The 23,881-nt window shown below is 40.8% G+C and overlaps 2 protein-coding genes across 2 annotated transcripts in view; both read right to left on the minus strand.

Moving 5' to 3' along the window:
* Window positions 1-30: 30 nt before the first annotated feature.
* On the minus strand, window positions 31-6,297 carry trpv6 (transient receptor potential cation channel, subfamily V, member 6; the record flags this gene model as incomplete). Its single annotated transcript, XM_079227818.1, has 16 exons — window positions 31-506; window positions 1,692-1,798; window positions 1,934-2,202; window positions 2,317-2,383; window positions 2,617-2,782; window positions 2,869-2,945; window positions 3,040-3,126; window positions 3,730-3,865; window positions 3,962-4,041; window positions 4,127-4,273; window positions 4,389-4,564; window positions 4,705-4,803; window positions 4,928-5,068; window positions 5,736-5,858; window positions 5,952-6,049; window positions 6,167-6,297. 16 exons carry the CDS (start codon window positions 6,295-6,297, stop codon window positions 257-259), a joined length of 2,154 nt encoding a protein of 717 aa, XP_079083944.1. The 3' UTR covers window positions 31-256.
* A 4,718-nt stretch (window positions 6,298-11,015) lies between these two features.
* The window catches only part of ephb6 (eph receptor B6), a gene marked incomplete at its 5' end in the record, with an annotated part of 35,736 nt that continues 22,870 nt past the window's right edge, over window positions 11,016-23,881 (minus strand). Inside the window, 14 exons of the mRNA XM_079227814.1 lie at window positions 11,016-11,374; window positions 12,881-13,039; window positions 13,160-13,344; window positions 14,083-14,232; window positions 14,323-14,541; window positions 14,654-14,901; window positions 15,005-15,121; window positions 15,531-15,586; window positions 15,696-15,810; window positions 16,573-16,735; window positions 16,823-16,947; window positions 17,732-17,813; window positions 18,326-18,597; window positions 18,978-19,133. Of these exons, the coding sequence (XP_079083940.1) occupies window positions 11,269-11,374; window positions 12,881-13,039; window positions 13,160-13,344; window positions 14,083-14,232; window positions 14,323-14,541; window positions 14,654-14,901; window positions 15,005-15,121; window positions 15,531-15,586; window positions 15,696-15,810; window positions 16,573-16,735; window positions 16,823-16,947; window positions 17,732-17,813; window positions 18,326-18,597; window positions 18,978-19,133 (2,153 nt within the window). The 3' untranslated portion in view covers window positions 11,016-11,268. The remainder of the gene's footprint in view (window positions 11,375-12,880; window positions 13,040-13,159; window positions 13,345-14,082; window positions 14,233-14,322; window positions 14,542-14,653; window positions 14,902-15,004; window positions 15,122-15,530; window positions 15,587-15,695; window positions 15,811-16,572; window positions 16,736-16,822; window positions 16,948-17,731; window positions 17,814-18,325; window positions 18,598-18,977; window positions 19,134-23,881) is intronic.

The raw sequence follows: 23,881 nt of genomic DNA on the forward strand, positions 1-23,881 counted from the left end.
AGCTACACAATAAGTTGAATGTCTATGTTTCACTTTATTTTAGCTGAGCATATATATTACTGCTACACATGTTTTATACTGCTATAAAAATAACACACTCTTCTTTAGCATAATACTGCAGGAATAATTGCACAGTTGAATATATAGGCAGAATGAGTCAACAAACTCCTCGTCGTGCATGTTTGTTCATCGACACCTTACGTGTTCATATGTTCAGGACCGAAAGATGCGACTGCTCTTCAGGAAGAACCACTTCCTAAACGTATTGAATGTCCTGGTCCTCCTCCGGCTCTTCCGGCTCCATCTCCAGTCCGAAAGCGCTGTGGCGAAGCATCTGCCACCCAGCCAGAGACCTCCTGTTGTTTTTAGGTCTGAGCTTGGGGGTTCCTGAGATGGACCCCTTTGTTGTGTCCGTCTTCTCCAATCCCTCCTTTTCCTCGTCTTTGGAGAAAGCCTTGACGTAACGTCGCATCTTTTGCAACATTGGGTCATTTCTGTCCTCAACCCTGCAAAGAGTGAAAAAAACATTACAGTTGCTTCAAGGGAAATACTCTCACTACTTAAACTATTATCATGATGTGTAAAGGGGAGCTCTTGTTTTTTAGTTTTGCACAACCTTAGGTTGGAGGACTCAGAAGAAGAAAGTTAAGCAGCAGAAGCAAAGATATCCTGACTTTGTGTGCCCTGTATGCCTCCTGAGACACCTACATTTCCCATAATGCAGCTCAATATCTTCTTCTCTTGGACTTTTCTTTTGTTGCCTCGTAAATACTCAAATTTTTCGAAACTCCATTATTATCAGAAAGCAGAGGTAACCTCTGATGTTATTATCAGATTTCTTTTCTCAGACTTGAAAAAGGAGATATTCTACAACTGTTTTCACAGGCTGATTAATACTCCCCATGAGTAGTAAACTAATATGTACAATTGGTGCAGTGCCTCTCTAATATGCCGTTTGATGAACCACATAATACAGCATGTGTAAAGCTGTAGTGGTCCGTATGTGGAGGCGGAGGCGTGATAATAATAGAACTGAGAGTGAGAGTTGAGTTTCTTACTCACAGCACAACAGGACTTGTGGATGTATTACAGACTTAGGTTGTGGTCAGTGGACAAACTTCTCTGTAGGATTATTTTGAGCAACAGTAGTAAGGCTAAAAAAAAGTCTTAAGTGATAATGTTCATGCACGGAAAATATCCAGATGCATTATAAAGTGTATTTGTAATTTACATTTTTGCTATTTAATGTAAGAGGGTTTTTGGTGAGTTTAAAGGCTTTGAAAGTATTTTATTTTGTATCTTCTCATGATGGCCGATGGGGTCCCACATATATTGTACCAACGTTCAAACATTTTTGGTTGTTTCATATGCAAGTTTTCTGAAAGCATTTTTGACAACACTCTTGAGTGACAGAACTCAATTAAGAAAAAAGGTGCGGTCATGTATTTCTGTGCACCAATCGGGATTTAGCAACATTTGAATAAAAATCTGAAAAAAAAGACTACACTTACACAGTCTTGATGAAGTTAAGCGGATTTTGAGTGTTAATTAAGATCTTAATAAATAAAAACAAAGTATCACCCCTGCAAAAAAACAAAACATGACAGAAAAATACTTTTTTAATCAGGAAATACATTTTCAGGGGCTTTCGAGCTCATGTTTCCTTTTCTGTTCCTGTAGTATTGTCTCACCTAAGATACCAGCGTTCCCTCAGACCGTAGCTGAGCCCACACACCCCGAGTCGAGGCCACAGGCAGCGGGGCAGCCTCCGCTCCAGCATCAACGTTGTGGCTACCACCTGTACAACATAATTACAGCTGTTAACCACGGCACACTAATGCATGATGGGATGTTTCTATGCATTTTGTGTTTGTGTCCTTACACAAGTCCATATGTGTGTGTGTGTGTGTGTGTGTGTGTGTGTGTGTATTACCTGAGTCCTCCAGAGCTCGTCTCTCTCCTGGGCCACCCTCCAGTGTGTGTCACTCATCATAGCTATCAGTAGATTTAGCAGGAGGATGTAGGAGACCACAGAGAAGGCACAGTGCAGCACATGGACGATCGGGGGAGTAGCGATGGTGTGGTCTACAGGCAGATCTATGAGGCCCACGCTGAGCTCAAACTGGGAGAAGAGGGTGATGGGGAAGGAGCGATACGCAGGAATGGACTCAGGCTCCTGCGTCATATACACCATCCACAGGGCTGAAAAAAAGTATGGGAGAGTATAAAAGTCATCTCATTTCAAGAACTTCTTATATTTCAAGCTTGGGGGGGGGGGGGTTAAACACTTGTTCATGTCACCCAGAATATACTCACAGGTGGAAAAACCAATGAGCACAATGAAACTCAGCCACATAAACTTTGTCAGGTCTCCAAATATAATCTAGGGGGAAATGAGACACATGGTCAGTCAGTCTGCAAACACAAATAGATGAACCTCAAAAACCAAAACAACAACTGAATCCATCTGCTTCAAAAAAATGTTGGTACAGGTGTGTGTGTGTGTGTGTGTGTGTGTGCGTGTGTGTGTGTGTGTGTGTGTGTGTGTGTCGAACGAACAGTTATTTCTTCATGACTCAAGCTCTTACAGCATGCACCACTGTGTCTGAGGCCTACCTTCTGTATCATGATGACATAAGGGCCGAGCATTTCAAAACCTCGGGCGAAGAACATGACGTTGCACCAGCCGAGAACTAAACACACAGCCATAACCACAGACTCCCCCTGCACCTCGCAGGTTCTGAACACACACAGCAGCACCACCAGGCATGCGTAGCTGATACTGGTCAAAACAACAACAGACAGGTTAAACTGGGTCTTTCAGGACAGTGTGCTTTATAATTCTGCTAAGATGTGTTTTCTACTCACAGGATAACATGGAAGGGGCCTCCCAGTGCTGTTTGGCCAAAATAACGCTTTGCCCCCACTCTTAGTATATCAGGGATCTGTTGGAAGAGGGAGTACAAGAGGATGTGGCAGTGCAATATATACATATTTATAGAGTATGCAAATAAGATGAAGCATGTTTCAAAAATTCACCTCCAGCAACAGAATGACAAAAGCTCCCAGGATGCTGATGATCTCGCCCGCCAGCCGCAGGTTGTCCTTGTGTGTCACATAACTCTCCTGAGAGAGGAAACAAAGCATATAACATTTTTAGACTCTGTGTCACATGCAGGTGCACAGAATACACATGACAACAGATAAGGCCCAACGATGAGCTAAAAGGTTTTTTCTGTTGTTTATCATTTTTTGTGTCATTCGATTTTAGATTTACTTCATCATTGTCATTAGACACTGGATATGTATGCAACAAATGTAGAAAAAAAACAGCTCATTAAAAAGTAAAAAAAACACACTGATTCTTATTTTCAGATATATTTATGTATATATAGTTTTACTGTAAAGAAAACTTAAAAATATGACATTCAATTTCTGTCCTAAATGCTGCACACTGTACCTTTAATTAAAGTAGTGACACCTAAGTTGAACAAAACTACAAGGAACTGTTTTACATTTTTTTTACTGAACTATAAAAGAATAATCATTCAAATGTATTAACTTATTAAGATATATATGTCAATATATTTGACACATCATATAATCTATATACAGTACAGTTGTAAAATAAATATACTAGTTTATATTCCTCATCTGCTTATGGTTGTGTATATTTATAATAACATATCATAGTTTTATCTAAAATGTCACATGTATGTATTTCCACACCTGAAGGGTTTTCTGGACACGGATGGTTTTGTCCATATCTGACTGTGTGTAGTTCTCTGGAGCGTCCTTCAGGGGGCGATATGCACAACACAGTGTGAAGGTCCCGATGTACAGCAGATACAGTAACAGCAGCAGCCTGATGCATCAAAAGGAGAGATATATACAGCACACTGTGAAACCAGACTGGTAATGTGTACTGTTCAGATATCTGACTTTGGATATGAAACTGTACCTGAAGTAATGTTTTCCATATAGGTTCCACTTAAGACTAACCAGCTGCCTCACAGGGGTCACTTCCAGTATCCTTCTAGCCTGGAGAACAAAACTAAATTAAATTTCATCACATTACAGCAAGAATGTTATTTCTCACCAGAATACTTTGCATCTTGTATTGTACCTCTTTCCGGTGACTGCCTACGATGAGCTCCGTCACTGACATGCTGTCGGCCCACGAATCGATCTCCGTCAGGTCGTACAGGTTAGAGGTCAGAGGGCCCAGACTCCACTGGACCACACGCCTTTTATTAACCAGGTGCTGAAACGCCTGAGAAAAACACATGGAAACTCAGCAGTGAGGATAGGATTAGCGAAATAATCTGCTCCACCTTTCATGTTGGGTTTTCACCCTGTGAGCCCCCCTCAGGCTTCAAATCACTCACAACAACGTTTCCCTCTTTGGCAGCCAGTTTAAAGGGTGTGAGGCCTCGGTAGTTGGGCACCATGTCGAGTGGCACTGACTGGTCCAGCTCCACATCGCGTGCAATAATCAGGTCAATGGCCTGGCACGCAATCGTCTTGTTGGGCTGCAGAACCAATATGTGAAGCACGGTGTTACCTAAACAGAAAACAGCAGGATGCAGAAAGAGTGCAGACAAGAGGAGAGGACAGAAGGCTATTAATAATCACAATAACAGACAGTTGTGAAATAATCCTGGACTCTTCTCCAGCTCTCTTACGAGAGGAGGTGTTTCCTACCACGGTAGTCCTGGACCCTGGTGCTGGCCCCGGCGTCGATTACCATTGTGATGATGTCCTCATTGCCGGCACACGCAGCAAAAGACAGGATGTGCTCACCTGCGGACCAAATGCACATTTTGAAAAACACCATCTTTTTTTCCTGAACAATTTTTTTGAGCAATGTGGGGTTCCTTGTAGCTCCACCCCCATCACCCCTCTTCCTGTAAGCATGCTGACTGACCGTAGTATATGAGTCCCCCTATCCTCTTCCTGAAGTAGAGACCGGTGACTCGAGGTGTAGCGGCGTCGCCCCCACGGCTGATCAGATGATGAACCAGATTGATGTTCTGATTCACAACAGCAATGTGGAGGGGAGTAACACCTGAGACAGAATAGGAGAGCTCAGTCCGCTGTAAATAAACTGTTCTCACATACACCTGTGTGCTTAGCTGTGGTGAAAGAAGCTTCAAGTCCTTAGTAGTTTCCTTCACCGAAGGAAACTTTACTACTGTAACTAAAGATAAGCATAACAAGTACAGTATTTTACTTTGAAATGTAGTGTGATAGAAGTATAAAGTAGCATAAAACATTATTAAAGTACATAACATTTCACTTGAGTACAGTACTGCAGTAAATTCTTAGTTACTTAGTGTCCTAACGTCATGTCTGCATCAAATTTAATTTATGTTTCACTCTCTTAAAGTTAGTGTTAAGAGTTCACAATTGTATATTGGTGCTTATATTGTTTATTGGTTAAATGCTTTTGTAAATAATTTACATTTGAGGTATTAACACTTTAACTCATTTGACTGGAGTAACAGCTACTCTTATTAATAAACATATTATGTGTTTGTTAGTTACACCAATAACCTCACACGTTATGCTGCTTAGTTTCTGTCCTGTAATAAGTTATCTGCCACCTTCAGAATTATAATACATGTCTTTTCTTAGCTGCTGACCATAAAGCTGATATGTTCACTTGTGTACACATTGAATGAAATAGCACACTGTGTGTTTGTTTCTGTGACAGTGAGTTTATGTGTTTGAACCTTGGAAGAGCTCGGAGGTCATGGGCTCGTTGATGAGTTCAGGAGCTCCGTCCATCAGAGCCACCGCAGCGTCCAGGTTATCAGTCATCACGGCAACGTGAAGCGCTGTCTCACCAAGAGCTCCTGAGGGACAGGATTACATACAGTTTCACAAATTACAAATTACAACTGACACTGAACTATTCTGAAATATCCTCAGGCACAGCTTAGTCTTACCTCTCTCAAAGATGTTAGTGGAAGCACAACTCAGCAGTTTCTTGATGCAACCAACACTGTTCTTTTTAGCCGCATAGAAGAGAGGGATGTCATTAATGCTGGAAAAAGACAAAAGAAAACATGTTCAGTATTTAAACCTTCATGGGATCAATTTTGACATAATTTAATTTATTGTTGGAAACAGTGAAAAAGGGTAGCTGTCAAGAGTTTTGTACAATTTGGTGTGTAGTAGAAACGTCTCATCCAACATCTCGTTCCATCCTTTCTTGTTTTGGAGGCGAAACCTCAGCTGGCTCCACCAATGGTTGAGCTCGCTCGGAGCAGATCTGGCCAGAGACGGAGACATTGACACCTGTTGTTCGACTGGAAGAGACAAATGAAACGTGAGGTGAGGACACACAGAGAGAAGCAGTGAGTAAAAAACAACAACATACAAATTAAATAAAGTGCAGAATCAGATAGCCATCATTTAGACCTCAACCGTGGATTCTTGTATTCAGTGTACTGTTTTCAAAGTAAAATACAATAAAACAACAAAAAAGAAGAAAGTGTCTCATCTCACCCTTAAACAATAAAAGGGCCACTCCTCAGCTTCTGATGATCCTCAGTCATAACACTCTGTCAAAAGTAGAAACAGCACCTGTAAAATGTCCCTGAGGAGAAGTGAAATCCCGGTGGCATCATCGTTATATATGACCCCAGCCACGAGGGAGGAGACATGTGGAAGGCTTGAGAATGAATGGGTGGAGAGGAAGGATGAGTGAACAGCGGACAGGTGAGACAGAGAGAGTGATGCGGTAATGAGCAGGTAGACTTTCACCGCAGGTCAGGAATCCCACAGGGAAAGTTGTACTTTAAAATTCAACTTCTTTATCATGCTGATCTGAAATGATTGACTGTATTCTGTCACCTTAAAATTGAAGTGAAAATGGGCCAGTCCCTAATCACTGGTATATATCTCGGCTACCACCAGTCCGGTCGGCATTCCACCAACTAGCACTAAATCTGCAGGGCCACTATGAAAATTCTGCAACATCATGACAGTCAACACAAGCAAACCTGTTTGGAAATTGCAAGCTTGTATGTCTGAATGCGGGTTTGTAATTTAAACCTGATTAAAGCACGATTGTCCAAGTTGCTTTATTTGTGATGTTCTATTAGTGGCCAGAATCATCCGGGTAAAACATGTTTGAACAAACACGTACACCAAACTACTTTCATTCATAATGATTTAGCATGTTGAGTACCATTGATGTGTCAACAGGAATGATCACAAACACGGTAATTGCCACATCACATAAGACCATAATGATCATTTGGAGGTTGGAAACATCATGTCACTTTTCCTCTGAAGGACGAAAACAAAGCTCATGTTACATTGAACCATGTTTGGTGAAATTATCATTATTTATTCCAGTAAGAGTGGATTTGGTCAAAAAGGCTAATGACAGATTGAATTTATATTGTGAATTATGTGTATACTGCTGAATCAGTCAACTTGTATAACGTCTCTGGTTATTTGGGTTGTAGTGTTGCAGGTGTTTTGCTGCACCATTTATAGGTCATGACTAGCAGGCTGGTCAGCCGCAGGTTAAACAGGGTTTAGGAAGACTCCATAGGAGGCCCTGATGATGGTTGCCGATGTGGCCGTCATTTAGTATTGTGGAGATAATAGCTGTTTACCTGACGGAGAGCACCATCTTTAAGTAGTGTCATAAAGACCGGTGGTTTCCACTCTGTTAATGTCTTTATAAAGAAACAATAACACCATAAAAACATGATTTTGTGGTTTTGTCTGTCTCCTGTTTCTGAACATACGTACCAGCAGTTCTTTCACAACACTTTGTTAATTTGAGTCGGGACACCACAGCAAACAATTATTACAGATCTACATTCATGCAGTCGACAGATGCTCCTATTCAGAGTGACTTAACACAATGGAGCTCAATAATCACGATTACAACAAAAGCATCACACACCAAAGCTTCAACACAGTCATCATTTATATAACTTTAGCTCTTTCTCCAATACAGTAGATAGTTAAATGTCAATGTTGATGCTTAGTTTCTGTTTTCTACTCTGTTGTCTTTAATGTCTTTTTTATATTTGTCTTGTTCGTTGTAAATCATATGTACGGCGAGAGCAACGTGCAACCATATACCATGTATGTGTATACATACATGGCCAATCCAGCTGATTCTGATACAAACTTTAACTAAACTTTCGAAATGTTGAATACTCTGAATGTTTCTCAATCTTTCCTTTTGCACATTAAAAGTCAGATTTAATTGGATTCTGTGACTTATGTTGCCATTTCTTTCTTTCTCCGCACAATGATATCAAATGGAAAATTCCACATGATTATTTCTCATATTCTCTATAATTCGGCAATAGATATTCTTAGGAGTGAAATAAGTATTCCGATTATTTATTTAAATCCAAATTGAGTCAAAAGATTAACATAAAAATCTCTGCTAGTGTAATAGGAATATTTCAACCTGTTCTTCAACTTGTTTTCTGAAAAGTACCTCGACAGTGTATGCTTAAGTAATACACTACTACTAGAAGATGTACTCTGTTACTTACAACAACAGACTATGTTCTGTTTGGAAACGTCAACATAAAGTTGTGAGGTAAAAAGTTGTAAAAATGACCAGCAGTTACTGCTCTACAGCTGGATGCAGTAAAATACAACATAGTGCCAGTCGCATCGGGTTGGCAGAATAATGTGTAAGCGGTCTTGCTATCAGGCCAGATCTGCTCTTAAACAGCGACAGCGCGACATGTGGGAAACCAGTGTCTGTTCTTGGACTCCTGCTGATCCCAGCAGATCTCACACTCAGATGTCACTCAAACCTGCTGATCTGTGGAACCTGAAACATGCAGAGTTCACTCTTTAACACGGTGAAGGTGACAACAGGACATCAAGGTGAATATATCGCTACACATTTTGAAGCTGCATTAAAGTTAAAACTGGCTTTTAAATTCAGCTATTTCTCATGTACGGTGGCATGGATGGATATGGTCGCTGAACTACATGGCCTTGCATGACTTTATGTTTTTAACTTCATGCACCACCTGTTTATTGAAACATTACAGTAAGTTTATGAATCATTCTCTGTTAAACAATGTTAATGCAAGTCTCTCATATTCTCCAATTTGTCATCTTTTAGATAAACAAAATATATAAACTTGGGTCCAGACTGAAATATCTCAACAATCATTGGACGGATTGCTATAAACTTTTGGACAGACATTCATGGTCTCCAGGGGATGAAGCCAACTGACTTTGGTGATCCTCTCACTTTTCCTTAAGCGCTGCTACGAGGTTAACACTTTTGGTTTTGAGTGAAATGTCTCGAGAGCTATTGGATTGATTTTCATGAACTTCATACAGGCTGCCATTCATGTTCTCCTGAAGATTAACCCTAAAGATTTGGGGATCATGCAACATTTTGCCCCATCATCAGGTCAGAATTTATATTTGTCCAACATTTGGATTTCTGACTAAATACCTTCAAGTCTAATAACAAGACCATCAGCTGCAGATATACTTTGTGTTTATTGCTATAGAGAACATTTCAGCATGCCAAGATGCTGAACAAAGACCCCTGTGGTGAAAATGATGAACATCATACCTGCTAAACATCCCCAGGTTAGCAATGTCATGGTGAGCACACACACATTAGAATTTAGCTCGAAACACCAGTGTCTAAGTATCTTATCCTCTGAGCTGCCAGCATGGCTGTAGACTTGTATTTGTGTTCATGTTATTGATATGTAACAAAAGTATCAGACGTTTTGTCAGCGTGAGCTTTTGTCCCTCCGTAATGAGGCTAACTTGTACACCTCAGCTACAATACAGCTTGTATTCTTGATGTTCTCTTCATACGTAACATTTTCTTTTAAGAACTTGAATGGCTGGTTTAATTTGAGTAGATAGCACACAAAAGAAGCAAATAGCAAATAGCATATTAAATAAAATCATATCATTTATTTTACAAATTTGCACAATTTTCTGGAATACTGGTGAACACTCATACAAGTAAACAGAGCTAATATTGTGTGTAGCCTGACACACTTCTCTCTCTTTCTATCACACACACACACACACACACACACACACACACACACAGACACACACAAAGCATTTCGCCTCCTTCCTTCAAGTGTAAATCAGATCCGATTTTGTCCGTCTTCCCCATTTCACACATTCACAAAGCTTCAACGACTTCAGTGTCTTTAATCTAGCGATCCAACCAAAAAAAGAGGTGAAGTGTGAAATGTACACATAAAGGTGGTGCAGTTCTTTTCAGTCTTCATCTCAAGATGAACGTTTGTCTTTGCAGCTGAGGTGAAGTTTGTCGTAGTACAGTACATGAGCTCTGTTGTTGCTGAGAGACACAAGAGTGATTGTGGGAATTGTACAAGCTGGGCTCTCAAACCCTGGATATGTTTTTTAAGGAAAACATGGCCTGCAGTGTTTAAAAGCATTTCTTTTTTTCCACTTTTGTTTTTTTTTACGATTCTATGGCAGTGATTCATATCAAACCTTAAGGTTTGCAGTACTGATTTTGGAGTGGTGGTTTAGAGCATTTAGTTGGAACAATTAAACAAACTGTACATTTTTCTAAGAACAAATGGCAATACCTTATAAGGCAAACCATAGGCTGCTGGCTAGTACACGGTTTTCTTTTTTGCTAACCATTTTTAGCATTTGGCGTTTTAAAAGAGGAAGTGATAAAACTTTACAAACAACTCAAAAATATTAGAAAAAGGCTTTGATTGTCTTCACGTAATTATTTGTGTGGAGGGAAGTACGCTAACAAAAAATATTTAAATATTTTTTTGTACTCAATAAGGGTGGGGAAATTGAAAAGTTGAAAAGGGGGGGGGGGAGTGGTGGGGGCAGTAGAGGAAGAGAAGGTGAGAGGTAGGATTGCAGGATGGGTGAGGAGTCTAAAAGGCAGACGACAATAAAGTGAAATCTAGTGGAAAACATCGAGGAGTTTTTTTAAAGTCCTCCTTCTCCTCCTCAGTAACTCCCAAACCTGACTTTGACCTGGACTGCAGCTCCCATAGTGCATCTCTCCTGTTATTTATACTGGCAGGAAGTCCGGTCCTCTTTTTGAACCCATCTGGTTGTATAGAAGAGTATACAGAGTGGCACTCGATGCTTCTCCTCAAACAAAAGCTGATTCTCTTTTTGTTTTGGCTTAAAATGTGCTCCATCAAAAATGAGTGAAACCAGACACAACAAGCAGAGGAATGTGAAAACCACAGAGATCCGTGGCACAGGTTGTACTGAAGGTGGATTTCACACCTCCACCTGCCCCTGCGTCAGATAGGCTCTGAGCTGCTGGGCAGCGCTGACGATCTTCCTCTGGTGTCCCAGCAGGTTCACCCCGAGATTCTGGACATCCCTGAAAAAGAGAGCGTGTATGATGATGAGATGAAGCCGGGAGTTTAATTAAATATTTTGGCTTGTTGTTGGCCGAGCTGATATTCTAAAGGGCACTAGGGGGTTTGCATATGTTCGTACATAATTAGCCCGCAGCAGCTGATTTGACCGAAAGCTTATCCTTAATACTTTGACCTCTCTTTATTGTTTTTGTATTTCGATTAAAATCAAATACATTTTTCTGCTATTCAATTTATATTAGTTGCATATACACACACAGTGAACAAAGATGTATTTACTTTGTTCCCATTTTCACTAGTTTAAATTTAAGATCTAAGACTTTTCCTTTGCACACAAAATAGTAATTTCTCAAAAATGTTTGTCACAAATGTATTCAAATCCGGTGTTCAGGAGAACTCCTTTTAAAATATACCCTATCCACCTGACAGGTGTAGCACAATAGTATGCTGATTAAACAGCATTATTAATGTGCCTTTGGCTGGACACATAAGAGGCCACTCTAAAATGTTAATCACACATCAAAGGCAGTACGTCCAACTTGCTTTACAACCGCAGACCAGGTGTAGCACGCAGCTCACGACTCACAGCCGACTTCTTGCCTTGTCCCGTGTGACATCGATGAATATCTGTAGCCCTCGTCATGTGAAACCCATCGTTCTGAGTGCCTGCTAAATGCCTTTTTTCTCCACCTTTTAGAGCGGCCCAATCATCAGTTATAATCATGCTGTTTAAACAGCATCTTGATATGACACACCTGTCAGGTGGATGGATTATCTTGGAAAAGGTGAGGTGCTCATTTACACTTGTGACTAAAATTGGAGAGGAAAAAGATCTTTTGTGTGCATAGCAAAACAAGATTTTATTTAAATTAATAAAAAAATGGCAGCAAATATATTGTTTATATGTTTGTTTAGTGCAGTTTTTAACTTATTTTCCTAACAAACTACTTTATAAAATTAACCAAGACAGGGGTTATAATCTCCCCTCTATGACTAAATGAATGTGAATGAAATCCAGACATCTACATGACGACAGATCAATGCTGTCCTCTGAGGAACACTGCATGTGGCTGAAAGCTTCAGAAACGGAGTATGTGGACCTTGTGTTGAGAATTTTCTTGTTCAGTGTCTATTTTCGAGGTCGAAAAGATTTCAGCTCAGCTTTAACTCAACTTGTAAAAGAATACAGATTGTTGAGCATGAAAGTTCCTGCTTGACCTTGGAAACAGATGGAGTTTGCTCATCTGTCATGAAAACCAAACACAGCGAGAAAGCAAACCTTGAGCTGTGATAACGCTAAGTGATAAGAAACTATATCTTGGTTGTACCTTCGAGGAAAACAACCCTGGACCAAAACGAAAGGCTCCCTGAAGATTGATTTAAAACTTTTTATATGCTTGGAGAACGGTCGGCAGAAAAATAAAATGTAAATTACTTTCAATAATAAATAAAAGCACACAGTCACCAGTCCTCTTCTGAACCTGAGAGTAATAACCATCTATACTCACTCCATGCTGAGAATGCTGACTCTGTCCAAAGTGTCCAGGTTTGCCTGATCAAACTCATCCTGATATCTCTCCATCCTCAGAGCCTTCAGCCAATCACTGACCGTTGCCACTGCCGTTAGGTCTGTGGGCGTGGGGCTGAGCAGCGGCTGAGAGCAGCTTCTGCAAAGAGGGGAAATGTCAATAAAGAGGGCATGACAATCCATAAATGTAGCAGATTGTTCATCACCGGCCGCCTCTGATATGTTTTGCTCAAGCATTTGCCAGAAGCTTGTGTCTCACCGAGTTGGCTCCACCTTGAGGGAGGCGGGGTGCCTGATGAGCCGGTCCAAAGAAGAGAGGAGCGAGTCGAAGCCCGGCCGTTCCCCACGATCAGCCTGCCAGCACTGGAGCATCAGAGAGTGGAGGGCAGAGGGGCAGTTGTGGGGGGCAGGGAGGCGATACTGGTCTGTTACGGCCTTCATCACCTGCAGAGAAAGCAAGTGAGACATCAGACATAAGCCGGGCAGATGGTGTGAGGAGACGTGTGTAATTGCCTTATATTAAAGGTCACAGACCACTAAGGGCTTGTAAAGAGTGACTAAGGGAAAATTATGCAAATTACAGCTGCTTGGCATTTTGTCGCCACTTAAATGTTTCTGTTAAATCAAGAGGGGGATGGTGGTAAAGCACAAAGTGATCTAAAGTGCAGATTTTATGCACTGGTATTAGTTATAAAATACATTAAGCCAAAAAGCAGCAGAAGTATAAAAAAAAATCATTGCCTGATTGGCTTTGGACATTATGCGCTACAACAAAATTAAAGCAGTACATTGTACCACTACAATACATATAATGTGACAATAAACCCACACATATCTGAATTTTGCATTGTTTAATACTTAACTTTACAGCTTTATAGCATGCTATTGAATACCACAGTTTAACGTTTTTCATTATTTGTGTGTCTCTTAATGCCTTCATTTAATAGCTCAAACAAAATGAGGGCAGAGACGGCTTGGACATGCATCAAAGGTCTCCGGCTGGACACAAACTGTGGACGTTGCAGCTCATGGTTGCTGCCACCAGGGCGCCTCGGGACTTTTAATGGCATGTTATTCCACTATAGTAGTTAAAATTGCACTTAAGCACAGGATTTGAGTGCATTCCCATCACTAATTGATTTCGACTTCCTCTGCTCAGGCATCCTTCTCCTATATACTCACTTCTTGATTGCTCATGTCCCAGTATGGACGCTCTCCATAAGACATCACTTCCCACATTAGTATGCCGAAGCTCCAGGCGTCACTCGCTGAGCTGAACTTGCGATGTTGAAAGGCTTCTGGGGCCGTCCACCTTACAGGAATCTTACTGCCCTGATGGAGGACCAAGACAGACAGTGAGTTATGTTAAACTGGAAGCACAAATCAGAAGCATTAAAAACCATTGCATCCTCCAATACGTACCAATGAGGCGGTGTATGTAGGTATGTTGTGGTCCATGCCCCTCATGAGTCGGGACAGGCCAAAGTCAGACACTTTACAGACCAGGTTGGAGTTGACCAGCACGTTCCTAGCAGCCAGGTCCCGGTGGACAAAGTTTCTTTCAGCCAGGTAGCGCATCCCTGCACCAACTCCTCTGAGCATCCCGATAAGCTGGAGGACGCTGAACTGGCCCTCGTTCTCCTGAAAGCGGCAGAGGGGCAAGAGACGTTCCGGTTCACAGTGAAAGAGAAAACACTGCGGTAACCAGTAACGTGGACGAGTAACGCTGGACACACACGTGTGGTTGTCTCACCCTGAGGAAGGCGTCCAGAGGCCCGTTCTCCATGAACTCAGTGATGATCCTCTCTGGGGCGGTATGAGTGATCACACCCTCCAACTTCAGTACGTTGGGGTGGTCAAACTGTCCCATGACCCCTGCTTCACTGAGGAACAGCCCCCTCTCTCTGTCGGACGCCCCCCAGCGTATAGACTTCACCGCCACCAGCACCTCCCTGCGACCCATCGGACGGTAGCGGCCCCGAGACACCTCCCCAAACTGGGCTGGAATGGAGAGGAGGGAGAGGAGGGCGAGCAGATTACACTCTGTTGATACTTAACACATAACTACAATACGGTTTAAAAGAAAAAAGAGGATCATGCCTACCTGCACCAATCACCTCCTCAATCTTGAGATGAGTGGGATCTATCTCACGGGCAAACTCTTTGACGGCCTCACTGGGGTCATCATAAGTGGATGGGTCCACATAATACTTAACTCCACCTGGAATTAAAAGGCTTTTTTTTTAGAACTAAGTCTGGCTTTTTATCCCTTTATTATCCACATTTAAACACATGTATTTGCATGATACAAGCTTGGGATGATCTGTTACTGTGTTATTCGACACAGGTGTAGTACATTATTTCAAAAAATTAAATCCACAGTTTAAAATGTAATGTAAAAAACTTTACTTGAAATTAATTATTAAACTATAAACTTCCAAAACATTAATCAGTTAAAATATATGTTAAACAAACAAAAACAAATTAAAATCAAGCTTTGTTAGTTATATAAAATATTGTTAAAATAGGAGGTATTTTGCGAAAAGCAAACACCTCACCTAATAGTAATTAAATACAAAATGAATTCATAAAAAACTAAATTGCATTAAAATAAACGTGCTAATGCTCACCTCGGTTACTGATGTACCTCTGCAGTCTGTCGCTGTAAGGACTCTCCCTCCTCTTTCTGCCATGTAAAAGCAAACCAAATGCTTGAATGTGCATGCGATTCAATAATAAACATTTGCCTATGCATATAAAATATGCCTGATCATGTGACTGGATCGACAACCTACCTGCGGAATACCACCACAACCACAATCGCTGCCACCACCAGCAGAAATGCTGCTCCACCCATTACTGACCCCACCAGCAGAGGAAGTCGATTCTGGATCTGATGGGAATGTTCCTCTGTGGGAGAGAAAGTAAGAAAACCATCAGCATGTGTCATTGAGACCTCCTTTAAGTATTTTGCTGTTTTCAGAGCTGGATAATTAAAAACGCTGTAGTTACTGGAACTGAACATGCTTTTTTTGAGAGTACACCAATTTATTTTCACTGAATCTGGATAGAATATCACACTTAACTACAGAATAGCCCACAATAAGAAATGTAACTTTACTTTGAACTTCTTCTGTAGTAATAATATGTACTTATAATCTCGGAGGACTTCCTGAAAAGCCATATTGATATTTAGATTATTCTGGTGAAATAAAATAGATTGAATTAAACTTTATGTATTTCATAAAAATAAAAAAAATTCATATTGAGTTGTTCTGCAGTGCACATTTGTAACCAAATGCAGTAGTGTTGAAAAAAAGAGCTTCTTTTATACTTTAGAGTTGCATTGGACACAATGTTCTCACTTTAACCTATTTAAGTCAACGTCTATTCAGTAATGAACAGTACATTAAGTAACTATTTTTCTACTATATATTTCTGCCATCTTCCTAAGATCATTAGGCAATAAATAATACAAACGTATTTCCATTAACTAGTTGAACATACTGTCCTGATATTCACCTTACTTTAATAAATAATATATTTCTGTACAATATTAAGGCCTCCTCAGTATAATATGGTACATCCCACCAGTTCAGTTGTGTGTTAATTTCAGTAATGCATTCTGACTAAAATGGATGCCACTGGTATGACAGTATATGAGAGTTGTACCCAGAGGCAGCGTGGTGAAGTAGATGGTGTTGCTGTAGGGGCCGTAGCCACGTTCGTTTCGAGCTCTGATCTGGAAGGCGTATATGGAACCGGGGATCAGAGAGTTGATGGTCACCGTGTTGGTCTCACTGTACACACTCGCTGCACTGTCCACATCTGAACCCTGAGGGATGCAGAATAAGAACATAATGTGGTGACTCCTGCTGTGAGTCGTTGGGCATGTATGTTTCGGGCTATTACTATACTACACCTTGTCATAGTATCTAAGCTGGTACTCCAGAATGTCTCCATTGGGCCGGTCCGGCTGAGGCCACGAGAGAGTGATGGAGTCTGGGGCTCGGCTCAGCTGGTGCATCATGGGAACTGTGCTGGGAACTGTGGTAGAGAACAGATGACTGATGTTTGAGCTGGAGTTAAGTTTCCCCTGAGGGATGAGATGATCGATCATCTAACCCCATCATCCTACAACAATAAAACAGTTACGTTGTGTTAAAGTGATCGTGACCACAAGGGGGCAATGTTAAAGAACTTGTGGAGGATATTTAGTAGAGCATGAAAGTGAAGTTTTTAATGGAGCACCATGCAGGATCTAGTTACAGTCAGTGCTGGCTATGCATGCCAGCGAGGGGACTTTCCGGCATTCCTTTTCATTTAATTAATACTTTGAGAGTAGACACAAAAAGGTTTTTTAGATAATTTAGGTTCAAGGAGACTTTTAGTCAATCTTGATCAGTATTTTTGGAAAATCACATAGCAGTGTACTTTGTCTGCACAATGGCCCACTATCCTCTCCTCTCCCTCTTCCCACTAGTCTACTTTCATCTCTTTTTCTGTCTGTCTTTTTGTCTTCCAATCTCTCGTTTCTCCCTTTCTTCCTCCACAGTGACTATAATGGGACCTGACAGGATATTGTAACCTCGAGCAACCTCCTGTCTAAAGAGCAGGAAGAAAAAAGATGGAGCAGAGAGAGAGAGAGAAAAAGAGAGAGAGAAAGAGAGATAGATAGAGAGCGACACACACAAACATGCATACACACACACACACACACACACACACACACACACACACACACACACCCACCGTATCTACACAAACATCATCATCAGAGCATGTCTTCTCTTTCATCTCATCTTTTTCATCCTCTCTGTCCGGTGCTCACCTGACTGGCTCGTAGTGAAATTGATGCTTGTGTATCGAGCTGGAAAAGGACTCAAAGTTGACACCTCATTCATGGCTTGCACCTGTCAATAAGGAGAACACACAGATGTGAAAGACAAAGCCTTTTTTTCTATTTACTTTTATGACGTGCTTGTTTGAGAAAGAAATCCTCACACATGCAGCTGTGTTGGCCGGTCAACAAACACCAGTAAATGGGAAATATCTGCCCATTATGAATAAGAAATAAGCTATGATTTAGTCAAGTTTGCCCAAGCTAAATAATACATGTTACTGTGTATTTGGAGCTTATGGAATAACGGCTACAGGAAATCAGCATCAGCAATCAGTGTGTAAAACACTTTGTTTTGTCTAAAATGTCCAAAATAAATGATTGTTTTTCTTTATTTCATTTCAATGAAAGGGAACATTTTACAGTGTTGTGGATCCTTGAAACATTCACAAAAAAAATCTTAAAATAGCATCCAACTCTTGGCATTGATTCAGTTCAAACACTATTACTGTAAAACTAACTCTGGAGGCGGTTTTTGACGATCTACAAGGTGATAAGGGAGAGAGTTGTGTGCCTTTACAGTACCTGTATGAGATAAGTGACTCTGGTCAGCAGATTGTTGAGGGTGACCTTGGTTTGTTTCAGGTTCGTCTGGGAGGGGCTGAAGGTGACGCCCTCTCCACACCAGGAGCACGCCGCTGGGTTGCTGAAGGTGGCTGAAGGGCAGATGCGACACACCACTCCGTACGACACTTCACTGCGGCCTCCCATGTCCACTGGGGGGCGCCACCTTAAGGACACCCCGCCATCGGCGCTCTCATACTCCCAGGAAAGAGAGACCGGAGCAGACGGAGGAGCTGGGGAGAAGTTAGAGAGAAGGGTAGAGGTTTGACATACATAATGTAAGCGGCGGACACTTGGAAAAACCTGCTAAAAAGTTTAAGATATGAAAGAAGCTGCTTCCTGACAAGACATTTAATTTTAAAACATTAAGTTAAGTAATGGAAAGAACGTTATAAAACAAAGTTTGGCTGTGACACAATTTAAGGGAGCAGAGAAACTAAATACTTAATTTTTAAGAATATAATGGGAATTACACTCCCATTATATTATGATTAAAAAAAAAGTATTCTGTGCATCACCGTTCTCACAGTCTGAATAGATGACAATCACCAACGAGGCCCCTTGACCACATCCCTGAGAGCCCGGCAAAAACAAACAAACCAACAAAGCTCACTTGTGCAGGCAGAAGAGTTGGCATCATTGGCTGTCCGGTAAAATCCGCTGCGACATTCACACACACTCGATCCCTCTTGGCTGGTTCTGCTGTTGGAGGGACACACCGAGCAGGGAATGGAGCCCGCAACGGACTTGAAGTAGCCCACCGGACAAGCTGTAGAGGGACACCAAGAGACACAAGGAGGCTTGAGCTTTATTCTCCGTTTACCGTCAAATAAATGAAGTGTTTACTTTGGCTTTTCACACAAAATGTGACAACAGCACCACTGTTCTCTGGAACCTATCATTTCCAATGGCTTGTGCGGTGCCAAGATGGCTTTTTGTAGTTTCAAGCAAAGCATAGGCGCAGCGCAGCATGCAGAGGTGCGAGTCAGTGATGTCCAGTACTGTGTCAACTAGGAGTCAGCAGGGTTTTTGTATAACACTGTCTCTACAGAGTTGACTAATTACTGGGACATGAGTATCTCATCTACCGAAAGCTATGATATTCTTTAAACCATGAAACATAAGGGTCAGAAAAATAAATGAACAAACCAAACTGAAAACTGCCAGTAGTTCTATTTTCAGCTGCAAAATCAAAAGTATCAGTATAAGAGGTTGAAAGTACATTTTTGACCATGGAAACAGCAGTTTAAAACAATATTAACTCAAAGTCTTTACTCGCTTTTGCTCAAATGTCATGAATCTGAAGATGTAGAAAATGGAAAGTCTGAGGATCTCGTTATCCTGGTCAAAAGCTCAGGAACAAGCGAGTAAGTGGTCCTGGAGATAAGATTGGTTTAATAGTATTAAGGTTGGTTAATGATCATAGGTTAATTGATTAGGTGTAGAACACATACTGTATAAATGAAGAGGAATTACTTGATGCTTATCATTAAAAAATAGAAACACTTTGAACACAAAAAACACATTTTCCACACAAGTTCCACTATACATGAAACAACTATTTTGACCTCACAAGAACCACATAAACCTTTCAAATCTCAAATAACACAAACTATTTTTGGGTAAAGCATCAATTTGATCTTGGCCTGTGGTTCCTTTTGAGTCAAAAGTTCATCTAAAACATAGCGGCCTGCTGTTTGTTGTTGGTTTTGTCGAGCACAGTCATATACAGAGGAAGTGGCTCACGCTAGCAGACAGCAACAAAACCACCAGACGACACAGTCAAGTTCAAACAGTGACTCTGGACCATAGTTCTGAGAGATCGACTTCTTCGCTTTCTCGCAGTTAAAGTAACTCTCGTGTCTGTACAGTAAATACTGGAAACAGCCACTATGTGTCATTTAAACTAGTTTTTTTGTCCGAGCTTAGAGGTTCTAGTAAGTAGATTGGGTTCAATTTGGACAGAGCCAGACCAGCTTTCCCCCTGTTTTCAGACTTTGTGATAAGCCAAGCTAACCAGCTGCTGGCTTTAGCTTTAATGGACAGATTTGAGAGCGGAATAAATCTTCTCAGCTAACGCTCCACTAAAAAGCAAATAAGCATTTCCCTTCAAATGTCCAACTATTACTGTCAGATGTGGATGGATTTTCTCAACCTGTGAAAGTAAATTTTGTATCAAATAAAAAAAAATATTTTCACCAAATCCCATGATCGTCACGGTAGAATATGTGTAATTATTCCCTAATAAAAAAGGAAATTGAGTCGAAACTTAGTACAGTAATAATGAATTGTATGATTATCCACAAATCAAGTGATATAGTCCATTACAATATAATATCCATTTAAGTTCAAAGCATCCATATCTCTACCCGTACCCCTCTACGTACACACACACACACACACACACACACACACACACACACACACACACACACACACACACACACACACACACACAGCCACAAAAATGCATACACAAATGCATGCATACATACAGCACCCATACTGAATGCATGCAAATACACACAGACACAGACAGACACAGACACAGACAGACACACACGCACGCACGCACGCACACACACACACACACACACACACACACACACACACACACACACACACACACACACACACACACACACACACACACAAAATACCATTTGAACGTGCAGGCTGTTCCTGAACTGATGCGTTTTACAGTGGAAAATCTGTGAAATGTGGCAGTTGTTAATGTCAAAAGCAGGACAGCTGAGCTCTGGGGTCAAGAGAACACACTTCATGCTGCTAAGCTCCGCGTGCTCGTCCTGGCAGAACCATGAGAACATTGAGGGTTGTGCCTCCGGGTTGGTCTGCTGCCATTTTCACTGTGTGAACGCCGAAAGCAGAGTCAACTACAGGTTGCATCATTCAAAAAGAGCTCCCTTTGTCTGCGAGCTAAATGTAGAGTGCTTGTGTTCACAGACAGCCAGGCCTTCTTGTATCTTTGAGTGTGTAAATGGCCCAGCTGATAGCACCTGACCAATGGCTTGAAGGAAGGATATCTCATGTGTTTTTAAACAGAGGGATGGAAAAGAGAGGATGAGTGTGTGCTCTGTATGGTCAGGAGGAATGAACCCCTCACCTTGTTTACATAACCTTGTCAAGAGCATTTATCAAATGTGACACACTGTATGTGTCAGTGGATGCATGTGTGTATCCTAGATGGTGTGTGGGAGAAGAAGATAAGACGGTAAGAAGTGAAAGAGGGTGAAGAATAAACAGATAAAAGGCTTTCTGTGTTCTCACTTGTCTCAGAGAGCTGACTTCACTTTCAAACAGGTGTGAAAAGGAGAAAAAAGGGGGATGGAGAGAAGTAAAAGGATGTTGAGAGATCACAGAGGGAGAATGAACTAGAAAAGGGGAAGAAGTGAACATAGAGAAGGACGGCCCAAGACGGTTATAGGATGAACAAGAGGATTATGTATATGAGCGACAGATGATGGGTGAAAAACGAAGAAAGAGGAAAAGAGGAGAGAGAAAAATCTTCCTTCTTCAATCTTTTATGTCCCGGCTGCACATTACCAAATGTGTTCTCTTACAGCTCTGACACGAAACATGACTTTGCTACAAAGCCTCTCATCGGCGTTACGAGCTCCGGCATCAACCCTCCCCCCATCTTCGTCCACCTGATTACAGCAGCCAACGAGAGAGCAAGTCCTCTGCCCTCTTGCCTGATGTGCAACCCCCATCCCCCCACTGCCGGCTACATCCATCCATCTCCCAGCTGTAAAGTAGACAATTCATGGCCATAATGGCAGAGACACAGATTCCTTTACATCATACATCAGTACATTCTGGAAAGTACAGTTACAGCTATGCTTGGTGTTAAAGATCCACTGACACATGGATATTGTAGTGTATGACAGTCACAATAACATATATAAGTAATACATTTGTTATGAATCAACTCACAAATAAGAGCTGAACTGATCACTTAATTAAGGGATTTCTGCATTGTCAGAAATGTAACATGCAGCTACATGAAACTGAGTAATTATTTTAGCCTAAATATATAGCTACAATAGCTCCAGCATCTCATATGTGAGGTTTTGCCCTTTTTTATGTTTTGTATCATCTTAAACTAAATATTTTGGGGTTTGAGGCAAAAAACAAGCACTTTGAAGATGTCATGCTCAACTCTGAGAAATATAGATAAGCAAATAATCTTAAAATAATCATATGAAAAATAATCATGATTTGCTCTACTCCACATTTTGAGAGCTACTGATGCATCTGATGTGGTTAGATTAATGTATTTTATAGGTGCCAGCAGCAAAACTAAGACATATTTCGCTGATGACATGGCGATTAAAGAATAAAATGAGAAAAATAACAAAAATACAATTACAAAAAAATACATAGATAGATAAATGGATAGAGAATGATTTGGGGAAATGATTATTTTAGCAAAGGCTACATGCAAACAAAATTAAATCCTGTTAAGAGAAAAAACAAGTACAATTGAAAATTGAAAGTAATTTCTGAGAAGATAAACAGAAATATAGAAAAGCAATGACGTGAGTAATTTGACGTTAACATAATACTTTGGTTTGTAGATCGCTGACCCAATTTCTCTTTTTCTCCCTCTTTCATGCGCTCATTCCCTCGTTTGGCTCGCAGCATAATCTCTCTCCCTCTATCTCCCTCCATCTCTCTCCATCTCTCTCCCTCCCTCCCTCTCTCGGATACAACAAACACATAAGCTCGGTCACAGATGCGACCACACAACAGGAGAGATGAGCACACATGGTTCCAACTGTAAATGTCTCCTCTGCGTCTCTCCATCCATTATTTTCTCTACATTCTGTTGTTCAGTATATGTGCTATAATACTTGATTAGATTTACATAAAAGCTCCATCAGCACACAGGCATATGTAAAAGAAAGCAATGCTTTGATTTTCTTATATACAAGCAGCTCTTGTATATGAGACCATCCTGTAGCTAAAAACAGTACATGGGCTTTATTTACAGAAAGCATGTCCCTGTCCTGCACATATAAAAAAAAATACTGGATAATAATAAATTCAACAACACATATCCTACAAACCCAACAAAAAAAGAGACATTTCGTTATTTCCTACACTGGACATTGCAGGTTCGCATCAATTTAATGAGGCAACAAGTCTTTGAAAGGCAAACATCCATGTGGAAGAAACACTACGTGGACACAAATTATACTAACTGGAAGTGGAGCTGTAATTGTATGTGTGTATATATAGACCTTATACCTCAATACACATTTGTGAGATAATCCGTGTATTGACTTTCTTTTTTTTTCATGTGTTTGTCCTGCTCCTGGCCGACTGAGGTTTGATGAGCACATTATTCTCCTTTTTAATAAATAAATTGCTTATTCTCATGTCTAGCAGTGATGGAGGAACATTATCAATCATTAGGATTAGTGTCCAATGTTTCCTCTCTTTTAGATGTTTTTGGTATCCTGATGGAAATATTTGACTATTTAGCTGTTAAAT

This window comes from Taurulus bubalis, assembly GCF_910589615.1.
Source record: "Taurulus bubalis genome assembly, chromosome: 12".
In the NCBI taxonomy this organism is placed as follows: Eukaryota; Metazoa; Chordata; class Actinopteri; order Perciformes; family Cottidae; genus Taurulus; species Taurulus bubalis.